General features: G+C 39.6%; 1 protein-coding gene across 1 annotated transcript in view; it reads left to right on the top strand.

The window, feature by feature from the left end:
* The window catches only part of LOC112152451 (c-Maf inducing protein), a gene marked incomplete in the record, with an annotated part of 50762 nt that overhangs the window by 14516 nt on the left and 12648 nt on the right, over positions 1-23598 (top strand). Inside the window, 9 exon segments of the mRNA XM_024282046.2 lie at positions 9632-9757; positions 14314-14364; positions 16132-16293; positions 18112-18153; positions 18335-18397; positions 18465-18545; positions 18621-18724; positions 18804-18908; positions 23559-23598. Of these exon segments, the coding sequence (XP_024137814.1) occupies positions 9632-9757; positions 14314-14364; positions 16132-16293; positions 18112-18153; positions 18335-18397; positions 18465-18545; positions 18621-18724; positions 18804-18908; positions 23559-23598 (774 nt within the window).

Raw genomic sequence — 23598 nt, 5'->3', positions numbered from 1 at the left:
TTGACAAGATTATCTTTGTAAAATTATTCGTAAATTTTACAATAACAAACTTGTAAAATTATGGGGAAAAAATTATAATTTCATGCGGAAAGTTGTAACATTATGAGAAAAAAGTCTAAAAATTTATGAGAATAAACTAGTAAAATTATGAGAAAAAAGTTAAAGTTAAAAAATAAAAAAAAACAGTTTTTTCAATAATACAATTAGTGGTTTAAGCCTCCATCCACATTACGCACCGTCTCAAGTCGTCAATTGAATGACTTATTTGGATCTCCACAACAATAACTGTTGACAGTGTAAATTGTGCTCCTGCCACAAATCTGCTACTTGTGGATCAAGAATCTTCATCTAAAGAGTTCCAGTTCCTGCAAATTCTTTTCATGTCCTTATGCACACAATAAGTCAATGTTGACTCACTAAAAGTATTTCCTTATTTGTGAAACCAATACGGAAGTAACTGTTTACAATACGCTCTAATTCTCTCATTTGGAAACCCAATATTGGTTCTTTTCTGTTGTTGTTTTCTTTGTTGTTTTTCTTGGTAAACAACCTTTTGCCTCATAAATTTATGACTTTTATTTTTTTTTTGGTAAATTCTCTTGTTATAACTTGTGAAACGATAATTTTTGTATTTTTTTTTTACCTTTTTTACTCATTCTGTGTTTTTTCTCGTAACAAATTGACTTTACATGATTTAACAAATTTTTTCTCATAAAATTACATTTTTCTAATAATTTACGTCATTTTTCTATATTGATTTCTTTTCTTTCATGTTGATCTATTATTCCATAAGTCTTAGTCCAGTCTCGGGTAAAAACACAAAGAAACTTTTGCAGAACCAAAATAAGTTGACAAACAAGCAGCTGATAATGAGCGACGTAGCTAATCCTCTGACCAGTTTTGACCTGTAATACTTGTTAAATATTCCTTTTGTTATTTCTTCTAACTCTTTTAATGTAGCATTTATTTTAGTACAGTTGAACTAAATGTTACTTTTTTAAAGTTAACTTTATTGTTAAGGCTCATTTAAATTCTCTTAAGGTCTTTTATTTTGTAGTTTAAATTTTAAGACGTCTGTTTGCACTTTTATCATAAAGATTTTAACATTTTCTTTAAAAGTGTTTCACTTCTCCTCAGCAATATTGGTCCATATACTTTTTTACAGATTTGGCTTTTGTCGGTGTTTGTAGCACAATTAGCATAAAATGTTGCATATAATGCTAATATTGTTTTAAATATTTTAGAATTTTGCTTAAAATGAAGTCTTACTGTCAATACTCTAGTCTGTCAAGATGTTATTTGGTATTTATTTTGGCAACTTTAGCATAAAATTAATCATTTTCACTTTTTTTCATGGCAATAACTGGGTATTTTTGCGGTACTACTTGCGTAGTACATTGGTGGTAATTGTGTTGTACCAAACAGGTGTTTGTGTTAATGAGTCTCTTGTGGTACTTACCACATGAAAGAACAGGGTTGGTACAAATAAAGTACATTGAATTCACTTGTTTCGTGGTGTTTTCCATGCGTAACAAGATAGTATGCAAACAAACTAGCTTTTGAAGTATTGTGAAGAAGTGCCCAGAAGTTAGAACGTTTCTAAGCGTTTCATGGTACTCACCAGGGATTCCTCAGTACTTGGTTTAAAATCGAACTTCGTCACATCTTTGAGCCGAATTGTGGGGAAAATGAATTGTTACATCCCTTCTACACTCTAGTATGTTTACAGTGAACGCATCAAACGCATGTTGAGCTACATAAATTATTGTTTTATTACATTACACCAGGCTCAAGTTTTTTCTTCAATGCTTCTTGATTATTAGTCAACTAAAAAACATGTGTTTTTTAACTTTGTTTTACATTTTGTTGTTTTTTTAAATACACAAATCATATATCAGAACAAAATCATGACCCAAAAATCAGGATTTGAACTGAATTTCAGAGAAAGTGAACCGTGGTACTCACTGTATCCTCCTGACCACCAGCGATATAAATCTGACCTCTGTGGAGGACATTTCTAAAGCTGAATATCTCCCAACCGGTGCATCAAACTGCATGAACTCCTTTTGGTTTACAGAGGACATTTGGGGTTTTTCAATGATATTAAATGTGAAGTAGTGGGGCTCTGGGAATTGTAGTGTTTGGCAAATTAGAAAAAAATATTGACTGGAAGTGGAGCGGATAGGTATGCAGTATGTTGTTCTTATATAGTACCTTATTGTGTTTTTTCATGGTACTTACTATTAATGAGATGAGTATAAGGTAAGTTACGGAGTGCAAAGTTTAAAAGGTTAAATACGTAAATGGTTGCAGAGTTTCATTTTTTATCTTCTATTTCTCAGTATTCGTTTGTTGCTAGTTTTGCTAATAGCTAATAGCTTTTGTTTGGCGTGTAGCATTTAATCGTATTGTTCTTTCATTTATAATACCACTTTAGTTAAGTTTGACCCTCACTGCCACCCTTAATTTGCATTCAAGCTCCTGCCCAGCTCTGCTGTGCTCTTTCCTCCCATAAGGCTTTGTGTTTGAAGTGCCGCCCTCCTCCAGGAGGCCGTCACTTTTAGCTCTTTTGTGTCTGAAAGCTCGTCAGAGTTTCACCGGAAGTTGCGTAGAACCGCAGATCCTCAAACTAGGCTGGAGCCTCAACCTCAGCTGCAGGTCGCCTTTGAGAGTTTAACCTTCAGAGCGGCAGCTTCTCAAAGAAAGTTGCTGCCGATCCGTGAACACCACGTGTCTGAATCTGGGACATTGCAGCGTGTTCAGTGATTCTTTTTTAGAAACAGACGCAGGGAGGTGAGACGAGCGAGCTGCCGGCAGGAACGGAAAGACGTGCTCTGAAATGCCCTCTTACTGTCCGTTTCCAGTAGGAAGCTTGTGGTTCTGCTTTTGTGTGTTGCAGTAAAGCGGGTCAACGGTTCATTCAGAGTTCTCAGCAACGTGGTGTCACTTCCTCTGTTTTTATTTAAAACACAAAGAGAGGAAGGTGAAAAAAGAGAAACTATAGCAAGAAGACCTGAAGATTAGTCCATGTCGTCTCCTCCAAGAGAAACTTCGGATCATCTTGGTGGAGCTGACCTTCTAGGAGTCCACCTGTTAATGCTGGTGCAGTTTGACTTCTGGGTTCTGTTCGGGTTCTTCCTGCTTTGACTCTTCCCGTCCAGGTTTCCTGTCCTGCAGTGGACATCGAGTGCAGCTTGCTGTTGTCATGGAGCTGATAGGTTGATGCTCAGTGACTCAGCGATACTCGTGAAGATGGTCGAAACTCATTTACAGGAAACGACATCTAAGAGTGGCCGGAGAAGACGGAAGAGTTCGAATTCTGACATCTTCAGTCTGAGACTTTTTAATAGCTGGGATGTATTTTTTTAAAAAAAAGTATTTTTATTACTCTGACAGACTAAAGATGAGGATATTTCAATGAATGGGATAATTAAAAAAAGGCAACAGTTTCTAATCGGGTTTGACTATTATAAAGTGATGGAGGAAAAAAATTACCCAAATAACTTCAGAGAAGGCTACTTTTTTCTGATGATGGACAACATTTTAAGGAATGAGGCTTAAAATTGCATTATTTTATTATTCAAATCCTTATGAATCAGGGGCAGACGAAAAATTCTATTGGAAAAAGAGATTATTTGTGACGTAGAAAATACAATCTTCCTGCCCCGCCTCATTCCAAGGTCCATGCATGACTCTGTTTTCCTCGTCTGACTGGAATCTGGCTCAAAACTGTTACTGTACGCCTGGATAACTCCAATATTTGTCTGTTTGCACTGGTAATGTTGGAATTTATATTTATTGATTCAATTGAAAAGTTGCCTCAGACGGATTGATCTGGTTGTATTGTAGGAATATAAATCAATTTATTGATTGTTGCATCCAATGAGTTTTATAGACTAGAGTAGCTACGTTAGCTTGTTTGCGTACGGAATGTGTGACGCCATATTGGAGAGATGCTTGTTTACTGGGTGCAACAATTGCGCAAACAGAGCTGGAAAATCAAGAATGTGAGTTATCACTGTCACAGCTGATAAAGGAGAACTTCTAGAAAACATTTTAGGGAGATCTGAGTGTAAATAGTGAACATAGAGGCTGATTTATATTCAATGGTAACATTAGACTTTGTTAGTTATCTTTTTTTTTTTGTAGTGGATGACCTGTTGAACTGATGTGTATTACTAAGTGAAGGAACGTAAACTAATCAGGATTCCGTCAGTGGTGGTGAGTGAAGACCGTGGGGTGCATACCCCCCCTCGACTGCCACATTCTGTCCAGTGTCCTCCATTGGGACGGTGGACTGAAGTACTCACTGTTCCATCCACCCGACCTGTCTTTAAACATGGACCAATGAGTCTAACAGTTTGTGTAAATCTTGGGGTGTATCAGACTGTACACAGTTGGTTCCCTTACATCCCCTGATTACGCGGAACAAATTTTCAGTCTAAATAGACCCAAGCGAACCCTGGTCCCGGACCAAGAACCGCTCTCTGACCCATCTTTCGAGGTGGTCTCGGTTCATTTTCAATCGGACTGAACTCCGGTTCGCTCTGAGATTTCTTAGCCTGAAAAGACTCTTTGTTCAGAGTGAGAGAACTGGACCAAAACGACCACCGTAGCCAGAAGTCACATGATGTAAACAGATTAGGATTGAAGCAACTGATTTGCCATCGACAAATGTAAAGCAACAATTGTTTTAGTCGGACGTAAAAAAAAAAATAAAAAAGTCCAACTGTTTATTTCTTAGAACATGTATTTTAACACGGGCTACACGGTGGCGCAGTGGTTAGCGCTCTTGCCTCATAGCGAGAAGGCCCCGGTTCGACTCCCAGCTGGGACCTTTCTGTGTGGAGTTTGCATGTTCTCCCCGTGCATGCGTGGGTTTTCACCGGGGACTCCGGCTTCCTCCCACCGTCCAAAAACATGCCTCATAGGTTGATTGGTGACTCTAAATTGCCCCTAGGTGTGAATGTGAGAGTGGATGTGTGTGTGATTGAGGCCCTGCGACAGACTGGCGACCTGTCAAGGGTGTACCCCGCCTTCGCCCATCAGTAGCCGGGATAGGCTCCGGCACCCCCGCAACCCCAACAGGGAAGAAGCGGTCAAGAAGATGGATGGATGGATGTATTTTAACACATGAAAATACTTATTACAGGCTTTTCTGGGTCTTGTTACGTGACACGCGCCCGCCTGGCACTACTGTGACATCCTAAAAGTTACCATGTAGTTCCTTTAAACAACTTTTAACGTGATACACATTACTTATCGCACTGTTTTCCCGACAATCTATCTGTCATAAACACTCATCAGCGTACCTTCTTGGCCGTCTTCTTGCCAGTACACGTCTTGCAGCATGCCTCCACCGTACTGAAGTATCAGTAAAAAGTGTTTTACCTGACGCCGATACAGACCTTCAAAATTGGTCAGCGAAATATAAAGTTTGAATAAGTGAACCCATCCCAACAAGGGTTGGAAAACGCAGGACTTGGATAATTTCTGCCTCTAATTGCTTTGCCCCGCCCTTGCAACTCCTGGCCAATGAGTGAAGAGATCTTTAGTCACATGCTTTTGTTTACACCTGAAAAAGTAGATGCATAATATTACCTGAAATAATGCTAGTTGTGAATGCTGTAAGCTGAATTTGGCCGCTGAAGATGCTAGTGCTGATAGCTGAAAACACTGAAGCTAGCCAACATGTAGCTGAAAAAATAGCTAAACTCCAAAATAGCCTAAAAAAACTCTTAGTAAATGCCAAAATAGTGTAAAAAGCTTGCCATTTTTAAAACTTTAAAGCAGTAACCTTTGAATATAAATATGAATAATAAATATTTATAATTACCATAATTGTAATTTATATGTAATTATTCCAGAATGAATCAACTTAAACCTTAAAAAACTTTCAATATTTTACTGTCCATAAAAATATATTTTGTCTAAATTATACAAGTTAGAAATGAGTGCAAGATAACGTCGGACCATTAATAACAATAAAATAAAATGATCTGGAGGGCCGGATAGAATTACCCAGAGGGCCGTATCCGGCCCCCGGGCCTTGACACATGTATTATAGAACTTATTGTTTACACCCCAACTAAAAAGTATTTCAGAGTTGCAGGTTGTCCACTTGTAGACGTTTCTAAAGTGAAAATAGTCGATATATGAAGTCAGGAGGATCTGGTCGTACAGGAACAGGGAGTGCTGGTGTGCTCAATTGTGTAGCAACAAAAGATCCATACAAATGTCATCTTTGAGACGGTGAACACACACAGACACGAGGAGGCCTAAAACGGTATCTTCACGTGCAGGTCGCTTCTGTCAGCTACCATGTAACCAGATTCTTCTCATGGATCTAACGAATCTGAAGAAAAAACAAAATCATCTTTGTAGCTCTACAGTTTGGGCTGTGAAGGAGTCGGCTTGGTTTTTACCTGCCCGGTTTCGTGCGCACGCACGTGCACTCCTCACTTATCTGGAAACTAATTTCCATAACATGTAATGCAGGACTCTGGCTTTGGTTCATATTAGTTTCTGCTTTGTTGTTCTCTGCCTGCTTCCTGCAGAGAGACGGGGGAAAAAAAAAACATAACTTACATCTCCTCTTGTTGCTACGGCAACATGGCAGAGAGGGAGAGGAGAGGCTGCAGGTTGAGTCGGAGCTGCCTTCATCTTTCCTCCATGATGAAAAACAGAGCAGAGAGACACAATTAAGAAAGAAAAAAGAGGATTGGGTGAAGAAATAGAGTCAAGAAGGACGACGGGAAGAGAGAGAATCGGGATTGGGGGGGGATGCTCTTGAACTGGACGGTGTATCCATGGCAACCCCAGCTGGTAATCAGAAAATTGAAGTCCCTTCTGTTTGTCTCCATTCTGCTCTGCCTCTTAAGTGGCAAAACACCATTTGTTCTCCCCCCCCAATCTGGAGCCATATTCATATTCTGCTCTTCATCTCGTGCAGCATCAACATCATCATCGTCACCCCCCCCCATCCTGCTGCTGCAGACAGACAGACAGCAGCTGACGTTTGCTCTTCCACAGAAACGTTTCTCCTAGAACCAATATTTGCCCTGGACGCCCTCTGTGATGACAGTCCTGCATGTGTGCACTTTCATGACGGGGGGGTGGGGGGGTGGAGCAGCTCCAGAGGGAGGTTACGGTTTGTTTGTTCTTCAGCTCTGGGGGAGGAAGTGAAGAAGGAGCAGCCTGTGTGCTCCATGGAGGCAGAGATGGAGAGGAGCACCTGTCCGCTCGCCGCTGTGGAGCCACAGACGCCGCTGATGCGTCCGAAGGCGGCGACGTGAGAGCGTGCACGCACCGAGGCAGGGAGTTCCTCAAAAGACAGCAGATCCCAATAAGGTTTTTCCAGCTGCAACCGTGAAGTTCAACTCTTGGATCTGAATCAGTTCTGGAGAAACTCATTCAACCATTTCTGTGCTTCAGTACGTCGCCGCTCCTCATGGTGGCGCTAAACGAACCCATGACGAAATGGAAATCCTAAACGAAAGCAGGCGGGTCAAACTCAAGTCACATGAATCTTTGGCTTATATCAAAGATGTATTTACACCAGAAAGGTCATCTTGGATTCTGGAACATGAAATGAAGCCTGAAGTGAGACGGGAGAGTTAACAGAATTTGCTCCGCCCACCTCACAACGAAAATGGGTATTTGATGCAAAAATAAAATCACATCTTATGTTGGGTATATTTTCATTGTTTATTGTTTTAGTTAAAGTATTTTTTTTTAATTGAGAGTCAGTTTAGAACTTCTCCGTTAGTGGTCTTTGGTGGAACTGCATCTTTTAATTGGCCAGTTTATAACCTAAATAACTTGCACTACAGAAATCTATATTATGAAAAAGAAATCGTTTAAAAAAAAAAAAAAGAGTAAAAATATTTATTCTGGTAAATAGAATAAAAAACAGCTGTTTATTTTTCTATAGAAATCTATGGGAGCAGCTACTTCCTGTTTGGAACACCAAGGGGGAGGGGTCACTCGGTCCAGGTCTCATGTACAGTCAATTTTTGTGACTCGTTTGCCATGTTGGAAGTTTGGACCCTGGATGTCTAACAAGCATAAACAAGTTTTCCTGAAAATCCCAGTTTTTATTGATTTCCAGCAGAGTTGAACTCTTCCTCCTCCTGGAACCGACCGGCGTGTTTTTGTTGTTCAGACACTTTGCTTCAACATTTTTTATCTTTGTAAACTTCAGGATTATTTTTTTTCTTCTCAAATTTGGGGACATTTAGAGCTACAATGCGCCGATGTTCCTTCCTAAATATCTCAAATGGACCGATCGGCGTTGGCCCACATGTCAAACGCTGCAGAAATCCCCATCTGGGTCATGCTGGGTAGAAGTGTGGGCAGGCTGCAGCCTGAATCCGTCAGGAAAATGAATGTAGGAGGAAGGAATTTGCTGGAGCAGCAGTGTGAGGATCTCTGAGGAATTGTTGCTTTTTCTTTCAGAGGGTGGTTTCTGTTCTGATCCGTCAGCCAGATCGGATTCGGTTCTTTACTGGGTTTTATGTTGAACTGGATGACATCACTATTGCACACAGGAAGTTACAGATTCCAAGATAAAGTTAGGAATACTCTGGAATTGAATTTTTGACGGTTTCTTTTAGTTTAGTGAAGTTGTATCAGACTTTCATCAATAAAGTGTCAGTTTCCTCGTTTTAATCTGTCATTTGATGAATATTTGCTGTATTAATCTGATCATTCCATCTTCATGAAGACGGATTGAAGGATTAGTGACAGTAAATGGATGTGGAAGTTTCTTTCGTTTCCTCCCTTTTCCGGATCATTTTCCTGTTCTACTTCGTGCAGACTTCCCACAGGAAGGAAGCTGTGCGCCCGGCGGCGTTCCCTCCTGCATTTTGGCCGGACCTGTTTGGACTCGCGCGGGTCTTCTGTGATGTCAGCTGCTGCTCCCCTCCTTCCCGGTATTCCTTTTTGCTCTGAAGAGTGACTCAGCGGCGAGCATCAGAGCAGACTTGCCCGTGACCCGCTTTCAGGGACGTCAGACATACTTTCTGTTGGAATCGTGACGTCGTTTGCGGCTCGTGTGTGGGGGGGGGGAGCGGATCAGCAAATCCAGTTTTTCCCTAAAGGAATGAAGGAAAGCCGCCTTAGTGAGATGAAAACGGAAGAAAATGAGGCCTGTAATGGCAGAAAAGCCCCGCGGATGACGTGCGTCCACAGTTAATCTGTGGGTGACGCTCAGCTGTGATTCATTTACTTCTTATTTTAGCTTCCGATTCTGGTCCTGGAGCTCCTCCTGCGGTTGTCCGCTCTCGTCTGATCGCCTTGGGCTGCAGCTTCAGCTTCGGCCCTCCACCTTCCTGCTCTCGTGTTTGTGGGACTGAATGGATTTTCCACCTTGTTTCTGTGTCCAGTGTTGACTTGGAAGTGCAGCAGCTGATAAAGCCTCCTCTGTGTGTTGTCCCAGAGCATTGATGTATTTGGATTTTTGAGCGCTGGTGTTGACTCAGGGCAGGTTATCCCGGGATATGTTTCTTCTGGTCTTTCCAGCTGACTGCTAATCAAAATAAATGTCTTTTTCTTCAGCGGCTCCGTGTAAATACACAGCTTGAAGGGTAAATGTTGGCTAGTGGCTGACACATGTTTCTCTCCTCTGCAGCCCACGGGTTACATGGAGACGTCGTTGTCCTACAGCTCCATCGAGGACCTGCAGCTGCTGTCGTGGGACAACGCCCCCAAGTACTGCATCCAGCTCAGCTTCCCCGGCGGCACCGTCCTGCTGCAGGTAAACTCCCAACAAGTTGAAAAACGGAATCCAGACTTTAGGAGACGACTGCAGAACCAAGACCTCTAGGGGAAAACACTCCAACCCTCTTTTGTAAAATTGTTCTCAATGATCTTCTAATTATGATTATTAAGATTTTTTAAGACATATTTTATACCCAGCGGCAGTAGCTCACCAGAAATACAGTTCTGGGTTGCGGGACTTTTGGCTCAGAGAAACCCCGTCCCCTCCCTGATGTTTCAGTGAGCGTATAGCTTCAAGCTGACATTAACGGCCCAAAAATAACGAGCAATATTAGATCAGTGGGGAAGTTTTGAGCCAGACGAGGAAAATGACCTCGAGGGCCATGTTCTGATTGGCTGGACACACCTGAACCAGGGATGATCTGGAAATCATGCAGACACAGCAGCCCTCGAGGACTGGAGTTGACTCTCCATGACCTACATGGATCTAGTCGTGTGCCATCCAGTTTTCTGATCCAACAGGATTTGAATTAAGAAAGTTGACTATGAGTACAGTTACAATCAACAAACATACCAATGAAACTACCTTTAAGGCCTAAATAAAAGCCTCACTGAAGGTTGTTGTCCATAGCAACCACACAGACTTCCTTTGACTGATGCATGTGTTCTACATGTTTAGGTACATTGTCCTATTTTTCCCAGCAACCAGATCATATTTAGAGGTAGAAGGTAGTTTGCGGTCCAGTTGCAGGAGCCTAGTTACACTCACACCATCAATGGCAGAAGTTTGACACTATAAGCTCCGCCCACATTTTTACCGCACATATAAAGTGTGACACAGATGTGTTCAGCATCAACCCTACGTGCTCGTTGTCACATCTGATGAAGAACGTGTGGCAGTTTTTGTGGTTTTATGAACTATTTTCACGCTGGAAATTTAGTTTCATGGTTGCTATGGTGACATGATGTCAGAGGTGGAGCCATGGCATTAATGTTTGACTCATACGTTACTACAGGTTGAACGTAAAGCTCAGAGGACAGGATGAGGCTCACAAATAAATGCTGCTCCCAAAAGTTTGAATGGACCTCTGTGGTTCTGAAGCTGCTTTTGAGTGTCGAGTAGCAGAACTAAACCACCATCATTCTTCCTTTTCCAAATTTACAGTGGATTGTAGTGCTGCAAAAATGATTATTTTAATAGTCAACTAATAACCCATTATTTTTTCCTATTAGTCGACGAATCGGGTCATTCACAAACTGGATTTAAATCAGATACCTTAACCATCATTAGCTTTAAACTAACTAAAAACTAGATATATAGCATAACCTGCAGTAATGCTAGTGTGAATGCTGTAAGCTGAATTTGGCTGCTGAAGATGCTAGTGCTTATAGCTGAAGAATATGAATTTGATAGCTAAAAATGCTGGAGCTGATAGCTAGCTAAAATATTAGTAAAATGCCAAATTAGCCTAAAAAAATGAAAAAAGCCCAAGGTAGCCAAAATAGTTAGCATGCAGCTAAAATGTTAGCTAAACTCCAAAATAACCTTAATTAATGCCAAAATAGTCCAAAAAGCTAGCAAAATGCTGTTAGAACTTTCAACTTTACTACATTCCGGCTCCATATAAAATAAAGTAACGACTAATTGACTATTAAATTAGACAGCGATTATTTTAATAGTCGATCAGTTATGTCTGCCACAATTAGTCGACTATTTGACAAGTCCAAAAAGTACATTCCAGTACGTTTACAATGAAAGTTTCATATGTTTTGTGCTAAATTTATTACTAGGTTTTCTTTATTTTTCTTTATTTCATGACACCAGGCTAATATGCCAACTGAAATCTTTACACTTACTTATTAACACATTTTTAAAAATTAGAATTTTTTAAATATTTTTGTTGTTTAGTATTGTAGTCATGTGTTGAACCGTAAAAAAAAAAAAGACCCTAAAATCTGACTCGAATCGTTGCATCTCTACTAGGTACCATGCTAGTGATGCTCACAAGAGCAATCCTCAAACATGGGAGACCCATACCATGAAGCCACCACCACATTTTGTCTTCACCATACCAGAGAGGCTCAGATCCTCTGAATTACTTTTGAAGGTTTTCCTTTTATTAGTTTTTGTGTACAACAACTACTCTTGTGTATGTTTGTGTGTTTCCTCATTTTTGTCTGTCTTTAACTTTAACTTAACTTATATTTTCAGTTTCTTGTGGACAAATGTTGTGTCTTCTGTCAGTTTTGTCTGACTTCCTGCTTTTGGCTGTATTCTGGTCACCTCTCCTTTTCGTTCCTGGTCAGGATGACTTTTTGTTTCTCTTCGTTGGAGCTTTCCATCTCTTCTCCTCCTCACAGTTCTTTGCTCGCTTTCTCGTTTTTTGGTCTTGGACGTGAACATTTCTTTGTCATCTTTGTGTTCACGCACAGTTGTGCGTCTCTGAGGATCTCCTGGATTCCCCACTGTTGTTTTCTGATGCGGTTTTGATCTTATGAAAAGAAAATCCCTGGAAACGGCTGCACTCCTCCTCCTCCTCAGCAGCTCTTCCTCACAGATCTTCTCTATCTGAGTGACGACAGCACAAACTGTTCTGAACACCCTGTTCCTGCTCAGCCGTCTACGACGTGGACCGTCTCTTCCTCCAAACACGCCGCGCCCACATGGGCCTGACCTTTATTTCGCTGCCGATCAGTTATTTTACTGTCGCCAAACTCAAGGACGTGTGGCGGCGAGCGCGCACACAGGAAGCAGAGCAAAGAATGCTGGGATTTATTCTGCCTTTGTGGGGTTAATCTGCTCTTTTAACACCTTTAACTCCGTATGGCTTCAAAGTTGATCGATGGTCAATTATTAACGCTCCACCGCCAAACCGAAAAATCTCTTAGATTTAATAGAACACGACAGGAAATCTTACATTTGCGAAACACTTTTAGACTCCTCCCACTTTCTCTAAGGGGTGCGGCTATTTCATCGTTTTTTTTTTGGCAAACACTTGTTCCTCAAAATGCTGAAACAGCTGACTCGTATTTACCATCTCCATGGCAACTACACCAAGCATGTGTGGTTTGGTGTAGAAAATTTGACGCCTGTCCAACAGTTACTAGAAGTTTGCAAATTTGAACAAAAAATAACTTTTTCAATTGTCTAATTTCAATTTAGTCGCGAAAGCAAACATTTAAGCAGATATTTCGATCAACATGAAGTGTTCTTCATTGTCTTTACTGCTGGAAATGAGTAGAATCTTCTTGTTTTCACATCTTTAAATTAAGATTTTTTTATGACTGGACACATTTTTAGATTTGGAAGCTCCTTTAACCTGAAATTGGTCTCCAAATATGGTTAAATAAAGGTTTTGGCGAAGGTTCTCACTTATCCAGGTGACGATGGTGAAACGTTTCAAGGAAGAGCATTTTAAGTCCATTGACTATGACTCAACTTCAAGTCAAAAGTTTAATCTTTTCTTTAGTTTGTCCCAACTTGAATGGGGTTTTGGGTTCAAACTTATATTTAGCATTTTCCTGGATTATCGCAGTCAATATGTTCTGAAAATAACCCGCAATACACTGTAAAAAGAGAAACGTTTAATCAATTACCAATCATTTATAGTACCTTTAAAAATATTAGTTTTGATCAAATTAAATTTTTAAGTTGAGTAAGCCATCAATTCAAAATATTAATTTGACATAAAATAATAGTTTTAAATTTAACAATTTACAGAACTTGTATTAATGAATCTAATGTTTTACTTTTTATAGTGTAGGGGATATCTGTAAAGTATTTTTTTTTTTTTTTACAATAATTCTTGATGTTTTAAGGCTGTAACACACATCACTACAAAATGCATACATTTTTCTCTGACAGAGATCAACATTTTCACACTTTTCCCACTTATTTAAACTCTCAATGTTCAAACTTTGTTAAAAAAAAAAAAAAGTGAAATTTTATAGAATGATCTGATCGCGGTTGAAGATTTATGTAAATCTGAACTAAACACATTCCAATACAGGAGACACGGCAGAGAAGTGATAATTATTTGTAATAATATAATTATTGTAATTATTTACAACACATCAGAACACAATGGGCTAAAAAACAAAACTTGCTAAATTAGAAGGAAAATGTCCACGTCTGCAGAACGACTCTAACTCTAATGTTTCAGGCAGTTCCACCAAAGCTGGATCTTCATCTCTAAACTGTTAGACAAAAGATTTTCTGCTTATTAGTTTGTTGTTGTTTTTTCCAGCTGAGTCATGAATGATGAATGTGGCCCAAATGTGCTTGTTGTGTAAGTGCAGTTCCTGTTCAGAAAAGCAAATAAAACATGTTTTAAGTTTCTTGTTGTGGTACTATAATACCCAAACAGTAGGATTCTTGTAAAAATAGCCCAACATTGTTTATTAAAAACTTTAACTTTTATAATCTACTCCAAAATATGTCAAAATAAACCAAATCATTCTGATTTTCTTCAATGTTTGATGTTTTTTCAAGTGGAATTTTGTTTTTAAGTGACGAAGAAATGTTGAGGTTTGAAAAGAAATGTCGATTTTTTTGGTCTGATTTTAACAGTGTGTGTTTTTGTGTCTCTGCAGGCTGCAAACAGCTACTTAAGGGACCAGTGGTTTCACTCCCTGCAGTGGAAGGTACGGTTTCTGCGTCTTTAACTTTTCATCAGCCCGTTTCAGGAGGAATCCAGAGCCGCGGCCGCTCACACGCCGCTGCGTGTTCATCAGGTTGCAGCAACCGGATGCAGGCTTTTGTTGTTGCGTTTTCTTTCAGACCTCTGTCAGGATCAAGATCTCGAAACCTGAGCTGCACTCTGCAGGGAAGTGCGCCTGAGGGTGCACACAATCACTTCCTGTGGCTGCAGAATATATGCACACATGTGTCATCAGAGGTCTGACTCGAGCTGTATCTTGAAAAGACAAACTATGATCGACATGAATATCGTTTAAGAGACCAAACGGTGTATTTGATATAAATGAAATAATCAGATCTTTGTTAGAGCACAGGATTCAGTTTTTCAGGCTGCTGGGTCCTAAAGGTGGATCTAGAAGATGTTTCTCAGCTTCAGTTTTAACAGCAGATGGAATTCAGATTATTTAAAGACCCACTCCTGATGAAAATCATGTTTTTGCAGCTTTTACCATGTTCTTGTGGCATTTTTCTACTGATGGAAGACGTTTATAAAAGAAAATAAGCCTCAAATTGCATTTCTGAGTATTTTTTAATTCAAATTGTGGTAAATCAGGAGCAGACAAGAGAAATAACATTTGAAAAACATCATATTTGTTACCTTGGAAATACACAGGGCGACAAGAGCATTGCTCCATTCTATAGCATCATTAAGAAGCTTAAAGTCCCGCTCGGATCATCTTTTGTCGAAGTGTTCCCTGTGGTCTTTTAATTATGAATATTGAGTTTTAACGCAAAATCAAAAAAACGTGAAGTTTTCTAGGACATAGTTTCTGTAGAGCGACAGTATATCATTAGAAATTCACCCCTAAGCAAGGAGCGTGTGTAGTAGCTACTACGTCACAAGCTTAAAGAAATACTCAGAAATGCAATTTTAAGCTTAATTTTCTTTATACATGTCCTCTATCGTAAGAGAATACCACAAGAACATGTTAATTCATCAGAGTGGGTCTTTAAGACACAAAACACACTGCCGGTACTTTTGTTGTCAAGACAAAACATTGATTGCTTTATCCAAGCTTATCAGTGCAACCCTTTAGAGCACTAATAAAAAGCATTAATGGTTTTAATGTTGGGTTTGGTTTCATGAAAATGCAGTAAATATTAGAAAACATTAATATTCAGGTTCTTTAATATCTAACTTTCAGCGTTGAGTGTTGATCAGACAGTCCTTATAACATCAACGCCATCTGAAAGATGCGGATGAGCTCCTCCATCCGGACCCTTAAAAACTTGCAACGCATCTTTAAAATAATTCACATTGGTTCATGAAGCTGTTCGAATTCTGTCAGGAGAGTGAACAGTCAACCAAACGTCTACATTTTTTTCAGGTTTGACCTGACAGAGAACCTAACATGATCAAAAACTGACAAGAATCTGTCTGAGTTGGAAAGAAAAAACAAAATCAAAGGTGTCCAATCATAGAACCTAGCGGAACACCAAACCATTGACACATCGACTTAAAAGCTCTTGTTTAAATAATTTAGTTCACCCAGTTAAAATCCATATTTTAGTATTGATTCACACTTGAACAGGTGATACAAATTAACATTCTTGAGTTTAATCCCATTTTCTATAAACATAATTTTTTTTTTTACCCAAAAACACAATGAATGGTTACTCATGGAGTAAAATGTTCCTGATGAAAACGTATTGGGGAAACTGAACCAGCCTCTAACAGTGATGAGCTGATCACCTCGCTGTGTCTCCGGCAGAAAAAGATCTACAAGTACCGTAAGGTCCTGAACAACCCGAGCCGCTGGGACGTGGTTCTGAAGGAGATCCGAGCGCTGGTGGACATGGCTCTGAGCTCTCCTCTGCAGGACGAATCCATCCATCAGGCTCCTCTGCACATCATCTCCACCCTGCTGGCAGAGGTGCAGTTTGCTTGAGCGGGACGGACATTTGAGACTAAACACTGCTCGTTTTATCTCAGCTTATCAGGGGAACCCTCTGGAACAAAAACATCAGTTGTTCTGACGAGCAGCAGTTTTTGTTTTAACACTTCAACGAATAACAGAGGGGTTTAGTATTTAAGTTCTTTAATGTTAAACTTTCAGCATCATTTAGCTGAAATCTTTATCTTTGTTTAACAGCGTTTCAGCTTTCAGCTACCAGGAAATGATAAAACATTTTGACATAACTTTTTGATTATTTTTTTTTTATTTTTATTATAAACGGTATCTCTAAAATCTAGCAGGAAATTTGGAAATGTTACTGTAACTTTAAGACATCAAAACATCTATTTTTATTAACCCCTCAATGCCTGAATTTATTTCCAAATATTAAAAAAAATCACTTATGTTTTTGCTTTTAAGTAGACACCACATTTAGGTCATTTTACAGCCAAAGGGGTTTGTTGCATATTTGGAGGGGGACCTGGTGGCAGACAAGATGGCGGCTGAAAGTCATCAGCGAAAGGAAGTCCTGAACCGGAACATCAACACCCATCCCCCACCGACCACGCCACGCATTTCGGTTGAAAAATACTTGTTTTTAGTCAAAAAAGACTAATATAATGTTTTTGTGTTTGAAGCTTTGAACCTTCAACACCTGAAGTGGTTCAGTCAAAACCTACAATGCTCTTTGACGAACCATAACTCCTTACACGTGATTTAGCTGAGCTGCAGAGAAAAAGCGACTTTTCATCGATATTCAACACAATATTACAAGCGTTATATTCTGGTCCAAAACCACTTTTGTCTACGACAGAATCAGCTGAGTTCCGTTGATCTCGAGAAAGTTTGAAGTCAACCGCGGTCAAATGTAAACACCGGTCTGGAGCTAGAGCTCCAATATAAAAGTCTTAACAGTTTTACAAATCTGAACACTTTTGTTAATATCCTTTAATAAATGATTTACACTTTTGACACATTTAAAGCTAATCCTGAACACAAAAAAAAGTATTAATAACAGTGGCCACAACTCTTAAATCTTGTGGAATTTCAGCTTCCATCAGCCGCCATCTTGTCTGCCACCAGGTCCTCTTCAACAGGCGTTAAAGACCAGACATGATAAACTGTGTTCACGTTTTGGGCTTTCACTTGTTTGGAAGATGCTATTTTCTGTGCAGCAGAAGGAGCCTGTTACCGTAGAAACCATTGACTGTATATGAAAACTGGATGTCACTCATAAGCAAATGGTTCACTTTCAGCCCAGAGAAAATAAAGTCAATATTTGGTTGCCTTTTGGGGGGGATGAATGCTCAAATCGGCATGTTCAAGCCAGATGACGATTGGTCAGTCAATGTTTCTATAGCAACCAATCAGGAGCAAGCTTGTCGGAAGGCCACACCCCTTCCACCTGAAAGCGAGATATCAAACTCTTCGATGTGAGATCACATCCTTATATTGAGGCTTCTGATTGGTCAATTTACAACTTTAATAACTTGTGCTACAGAAAAAAAATGTAAAAAAATTGGACTATTAAGAACATGTTAAAAAAAAGTTAGCAGAGACAGAATAGTTATTCTGACAAATAGAAAGACTGAGTAATAGCTGTTTATATCTCTATTGACGTCTATGGGACTTCTGCTTCTTGGAGTCGGGGTACTTCCTGTTTGGAACGCCGAAGGGGAGGGGTCACTCAGTCCAGTTCTCATGTATGGTCAATGGTGATGACAGACGGTCGCTTCAGTCGTCGATGTGCATCCTGATCTTTGATCTTTTCTTAACTCCAACTCTCATTTCCTGCAGAACTCCAACCTCAGCGCTCAGGATCATGAGAACATCATCGTGGTGAGTTCAGGTTCACTATTCATGCTGTAAATCTCTGTATTATGTACCACATTTATGATCATCATCTTTTAGCTTCTGGTTGATGAACTGAAAATGCCAGACCAAATCGTGACGTTTGTGGAGTTCACCTGTGTCGTCTTATTGATCGGTCTCCTTCTGATTCTGGTGTGTTTGTGTTCAGGCCATCGCTCCTCTCCTGGAAAACAACCACCCCCCTCCTGACCTGTGCGAGTTCTTCTGCAAGGTGAGGTCGCGCTCGAAGGTGCACAAATGACCCGTTTTTGTCCTCTAACGACGTCTGTGTGCTGCAGCACTGTCGCGAGCGGCCGCGCTCTATGGTCGTGATCGAAGTCTTCACGCCTGTGGTCCAGAGAATCCTCAAACACAACATGGTGAGCAGACGCACATCTCTGCTGTCCTGAACAAGCTGCAGGAAATGAGGGAATGTTTGGTTTTCCCTCCGGCAGGACTTCGGGAAGTGTCCTCGGCTGCGCCTCTTCACTCAGGAGTACATTCTGGCTCTGAACGAGCTGAACGGAGGGATGGAGGTTGTCAAGAAGTTTGTCCACAGGTCTGTGCAGCACTTTTATTCCCCTGACCCTTTGAGAAGCAGGAGTCGCCTGACGTCTGTTTGGTGATTGTGTTTGCAGCATGCACGGCCCCACGGGGCAGTGCCCTCACCCGCGAGTCCTGCCAAACCTGGTGGCCGTGTGCCTGGCCGCCATCTACTCCTGTTACGAGGAGTTCATCAACAGGTCAGTCCTAAAAAGAATCCAAAGCCCCTTCAAGATCCACGATGCACTTCCCTTTACAATACTCCACCGTCTACACTATAAGACGCACAGGAAAGTTTTTTTTTTTTTTTTTTAAGAAACAACGGTACATCTTATAATCATGAATTAATTCTGGTTGTGATTACTTATGTTAAAGTGATTTTGAGAGGTACAGTTTTTTTTTTTTTGATTTACACAAAAGGTTGCATGTTATTGTGAATATGCTAATGTGGCTAACATTTAGCAGTCAGACAGTGTTTTTTATGTGTTGCTAACGAGGTTGGTAGCTGGCGTAGTCACAATAATGTTTAATTTCTAATGTCAATGAGATTTATTGGCTAATGTCAATGAGGTAAATTGCTAGAGACGCTATGGTACCCTGTTACCATTGACCAAGTTGCGTAAAGAGCGGCGCCATATTGGACACGTCAGTAAACAATGAGACACGGCTTAGCACAGGGGTGTCAAACTCAATCGTACAAGGAGCCAAAACACACCTTAGGTCGCAGGCCGAACAAGATAAACATTTATTGAACACTCTAAAACGAAATTTTTAAAACTTCAAAAACTGTAACTTTTTAACATAATTATGAACCAAATATATAGCATTACCTGCGAAAATGCTACTGTGAATGCTAAAAGCTGTAGTGGCCGCTGAGGATGCTGAAATTGATTGCTGAAAACTCTGAAGCTTATAGCCAGATAAAATATTAAATGCCAAATTAACCCGAAAAACTAAAAAAAAAAAAAAAAAAAAACGTAGGTTAGCCAAATTTCCCTGTTCACCCGCCGGATGAGGATTCGTCCTGGTTATTTTATTTTCCTCCGCTTAGTAATCTGCTTACCAGTGGGTCTTTGATCTGAGGTCGAATACGCATTCAAATACCACGATCATCCTCCATAAAACAAAAAAGATCGGTGGTCCTGCCAGAAAACGTGGAAATGGTGTGAAGTCTAAAGCTACCATTAACTTTAATTAGACAACAAGATCAGCCTAAACATTTACTATTGAGAGTATAATCTTCCTAAAGTGTTTTCTATTAGTTCTCTTTGATCAGCTGACAGTAATACTAAAGTCAAATCCCTGCTCTGACATTTAGACCTATCCAATATGGTGTCCAGCTTTGTGTATGCAACAAGCTAGCATAGCACCTCTAGCCTATGTATAACTCATTGGCTAATGTGGCTAACGTTTATGCTTTTTATGTGTTACTAGCAAGGTTGGGAGTTAGCATAGTCTTTGTTTTTGATGTGTCTGTCTTCTATTATGTGTTGCAAACAAGGTTGGGGGTTACAGGTACTGTGAATATGCTAATGTGGCTAACATGTAGCATGTTAAAAACAAGTTCTAGAGTTATTGTGAACATAGCTAGTAAAAAGGTCTGTCTGACGGATATGTCTATGACCCCTTTGTCTCGCTTAATGCAATGTAGAGTCCATTGCGCCTTTTAAATAACAAATAAAATAGATCATTTATTGTTAGTGCGTCCTTTTGTGCATAAAATTTGGTATTATTATGTCATTTTTAGCCAGTAGTAAAAGAACAGTTTTTACAGAGCGATAGAAGTTGATTAGAAATTCACCTCTGAGTTGTTGGCGCAAAGCAAGCCCATCTCCTTTCCCATCTTTGTTGCTTAGAGCTCCCTGTTTATATGTTCTCCCGCTAGCTTACAGCCCCTCACAACGCCAATCTAGCATTAGCGATTCAACAGCCAGAAACCAGCACAGATGAAGAAAACAAAGACGTTCATGGATCTATTTGTCTCCTCCTTAGTCAATTTGAATAAAGAAATCTTCAGTGATCAAAATTTAAGCTTAATTTCCTTAATATATGTCCTTTTTTGTGAAAATAACGCCACAAAAACATGTAAAAAAAAAACAAAAACAGATATTTCTTCGGTGTGGGTCTTTAACCGGCCTTGATTGTCTGTGGGCTGAGCCGGGTTTGTTCCTGCTCCCCACGGGCTTCACGTCACATAAACAAACATTTCCTGATGAAAATCAAACTGTCTTTATCTTTGTTTACTAACCATTATGAACTGCATCAGCGGGAAGGCTGCCGCGATTTACCACCATGGATTTAATATGGTCGGATCTTCATGGCAAATGCAGCGTTTTATAATATTTGTGAACGCGTCGCCATCAGCAGCTCTTTAGGGCTGGGTCATAAAGCTCCCGCGGCGGCTCTCCGCCCTTTGGTTTCATGTTTCCATCGATTAGACAAACTCCTGACTGGTAATTTCCACGTCTTGCGGCTCTAATATGAGGGAAACAGTACAAACAGTCATTTGCTGCCACTGCCAGGAAGGCAGATCAGAACTGTATCGCTCATCAGACCTCATTATGCCATTTATAGCCCTAAACTAATGCGTCCCACTGTGCTGCAGGAGTACATGAAAATACTTCAACACAATTACAATGTGAGGGAAAATAACCTGAAGTTTTCTAACGCCGCTACTATTTCATTACTCGGGTTTTAATTTAGCGTTATTTTAATATGCAGAGCTTCCTCGTTTTTTGATGTTTTAAGACAAACATGAACATTTTCACACTTTTATTTTTTGATTAAACTCTCAAAGTTCAATCATTTTATAGAAAAAAGGGCCAGTATTATAGAATGAAAATTTGGTCAATCAGAACACAATAATTCCAGTAGATTCTGAAGGACAAAAGCGGCTCGTCGAGCCGCTTTTGTCCTTCAGAATCTACTGGAATTATTGTGTTACCAATTGAAAAGTTACAGTAAATCAAAGATAATAAACACTAGAGCTCTGGTGTTAAAGAGTTAAATTACAATTAATGTATTTTCCGGAGTATAAGTCCCTGTTTTTTTCATTTTACAGCCTGAGGTGCGACCTATTTATATTTTTTTATTTTTTTATTTAAACATAAATAGGCTCAAATATTCCTTATTTTGAGCCGTTGTTTCCACTAACAACCACTAGAGGGCTCTGTATTTTCCTCTGACATTGCCAGAAGAAGAAGTGTCGTCCAAAACAAACACGGCAGAGAAAAGACTTTTCCTCTTAAATTTTGATATTTTTTCTCATTTGCATCCAAGCATTACTATTCATGCTTTTATTTTTTGCTTTGGGAAATATAAAAATGCGACTTATACTCCGGTGAGACTTTTACCTCCGGAAATACGGTACTGGATTGTAGAAATTCTCATTACTTAATTACTTCCGTGCAGGGAAAACCAAAGGTGACTAATAAAACAAATTAACTTGAATAAACACTCGGCTCTGCCATTGTCTCTCGGTTAAATAAAACGGATATTAAATTAAAAAAAAAAAAAAAACAGTTACTGACGCATACACACGCTAATTAGGGGTGTGTGTTGGAAAGTCTGGCAATATGATGCATATCTCACGATACGTATTGCTGTATATAAGACTCTACCAGAACAACTTTTTACCTGTTTTTTCACAATAAGAAACTGGAAAAGCTAACTATAATAGGACCTTTGATAAATATATTAATCAAAGGGACAATATAAACGTTATGATTAGTACTAAGCATATTCAGTACTGTAAAAAAGTGAAACATTTCACTTCATGATAAATATCTTCCTTTTTGAAATGATGGACAAACGTCCTTGTCCAATCAGGGATGTCCAGTAGTACCTATCTTTTCTGGTTTCTGTATATATATATATATATATATATATATATATATATATATATATATATATATATATTGGGAAACCAAAGTAATTTCCAGAAATCAGAATAAAAAAAAAGAAGCTGGAAAAGGAAGTTATTATGGGGCATCGTTAAATGACTTTTGTCCATCATTTCAAAAAGAAAGTTATTTAGCATGAAGTAATACCAGATATGCTATGTATTAATCATAAAACTTATGTAACTATGTGGATGTTGAAGATGCAATTGAAAAAACTCAAATATCATCATCCAATCAGTGATCTCCCATAGTGTCTACCCTTTAAAGTTTCTTATTTTGTTTAGTTTTGTTTCATTTTGGTTTATTTGTTTTTTCTTTTTTTGGTTTCTGAAACTCTGTTTTGATTTTTAAATTTGAATGTTGTTTTTCATTATGTTTTTTATGATCTTTAAAATGTTTTTGCATTGTGTTAGTTGGACTTCAGGGCCACCGTAGACAAAAAAAGATCCTGTTGTGAAATCTCAAAATGTTGTAGAAGCTGAAATAGCAACAGAAAGGAAAAAAAAAGAAGAAGAAAAATGCTGAATGGGTCTGTGTTTAAATTAGTTTGTTGGTCAAATCACACCAACACAAACCTCAGTGCATCAAATAAAGCGAGTTCGGGAAAGGGGGGGGTGGCAGTAAACGCATCTGCGTCTTCAGTGGGTCATGGAAAACAGCACTGATCTCATGAGGGCTTTTCTTGTTGCCGTTCTTCCAGGAATTTATTTTGAAAGCGTTTTTTTCTTGGTGTTTTCCGTCAGCGCTGTGTTTTTATCTGCATGGACTGTTTTAGCTTCTTGCCCCCCTCCCTCTAAACGCCTGATTCCCCTCAGAAATCTTCCTCTGAGCGTCGGCTCCCAAAGGAAGTGTCACCTTAGTAGCTAGTCTCTCGTGAGCTTTTCTGTGTCTGTTGGAAACTGTTGCAGAATGACATAATGACTGATGTCCCCCCCTCCCTCCATGCAGCCGCGACAACTCCCCCAGCCTGAAAGAGATCAGGAACGGC

Source organism: Oryzias melastigma, linkage group LG6, assembly GCF_002922805.2.
Source record: "Oryzias melastigma strain HK-1 linkage group LG6, ASM292280v2, whole genome shotgun sequence".
Classification (NCBI taxonomy): domain Eukaryota; kingdom Metazoa; phylum Chordata; class Actinopteri; order Beloniformes; family Adrianichthyidae; genus Oryzias; species Oryzias melastigma.
This window is presented reverse-complemented; position numbering and strand designations above follow the sequence as displayed.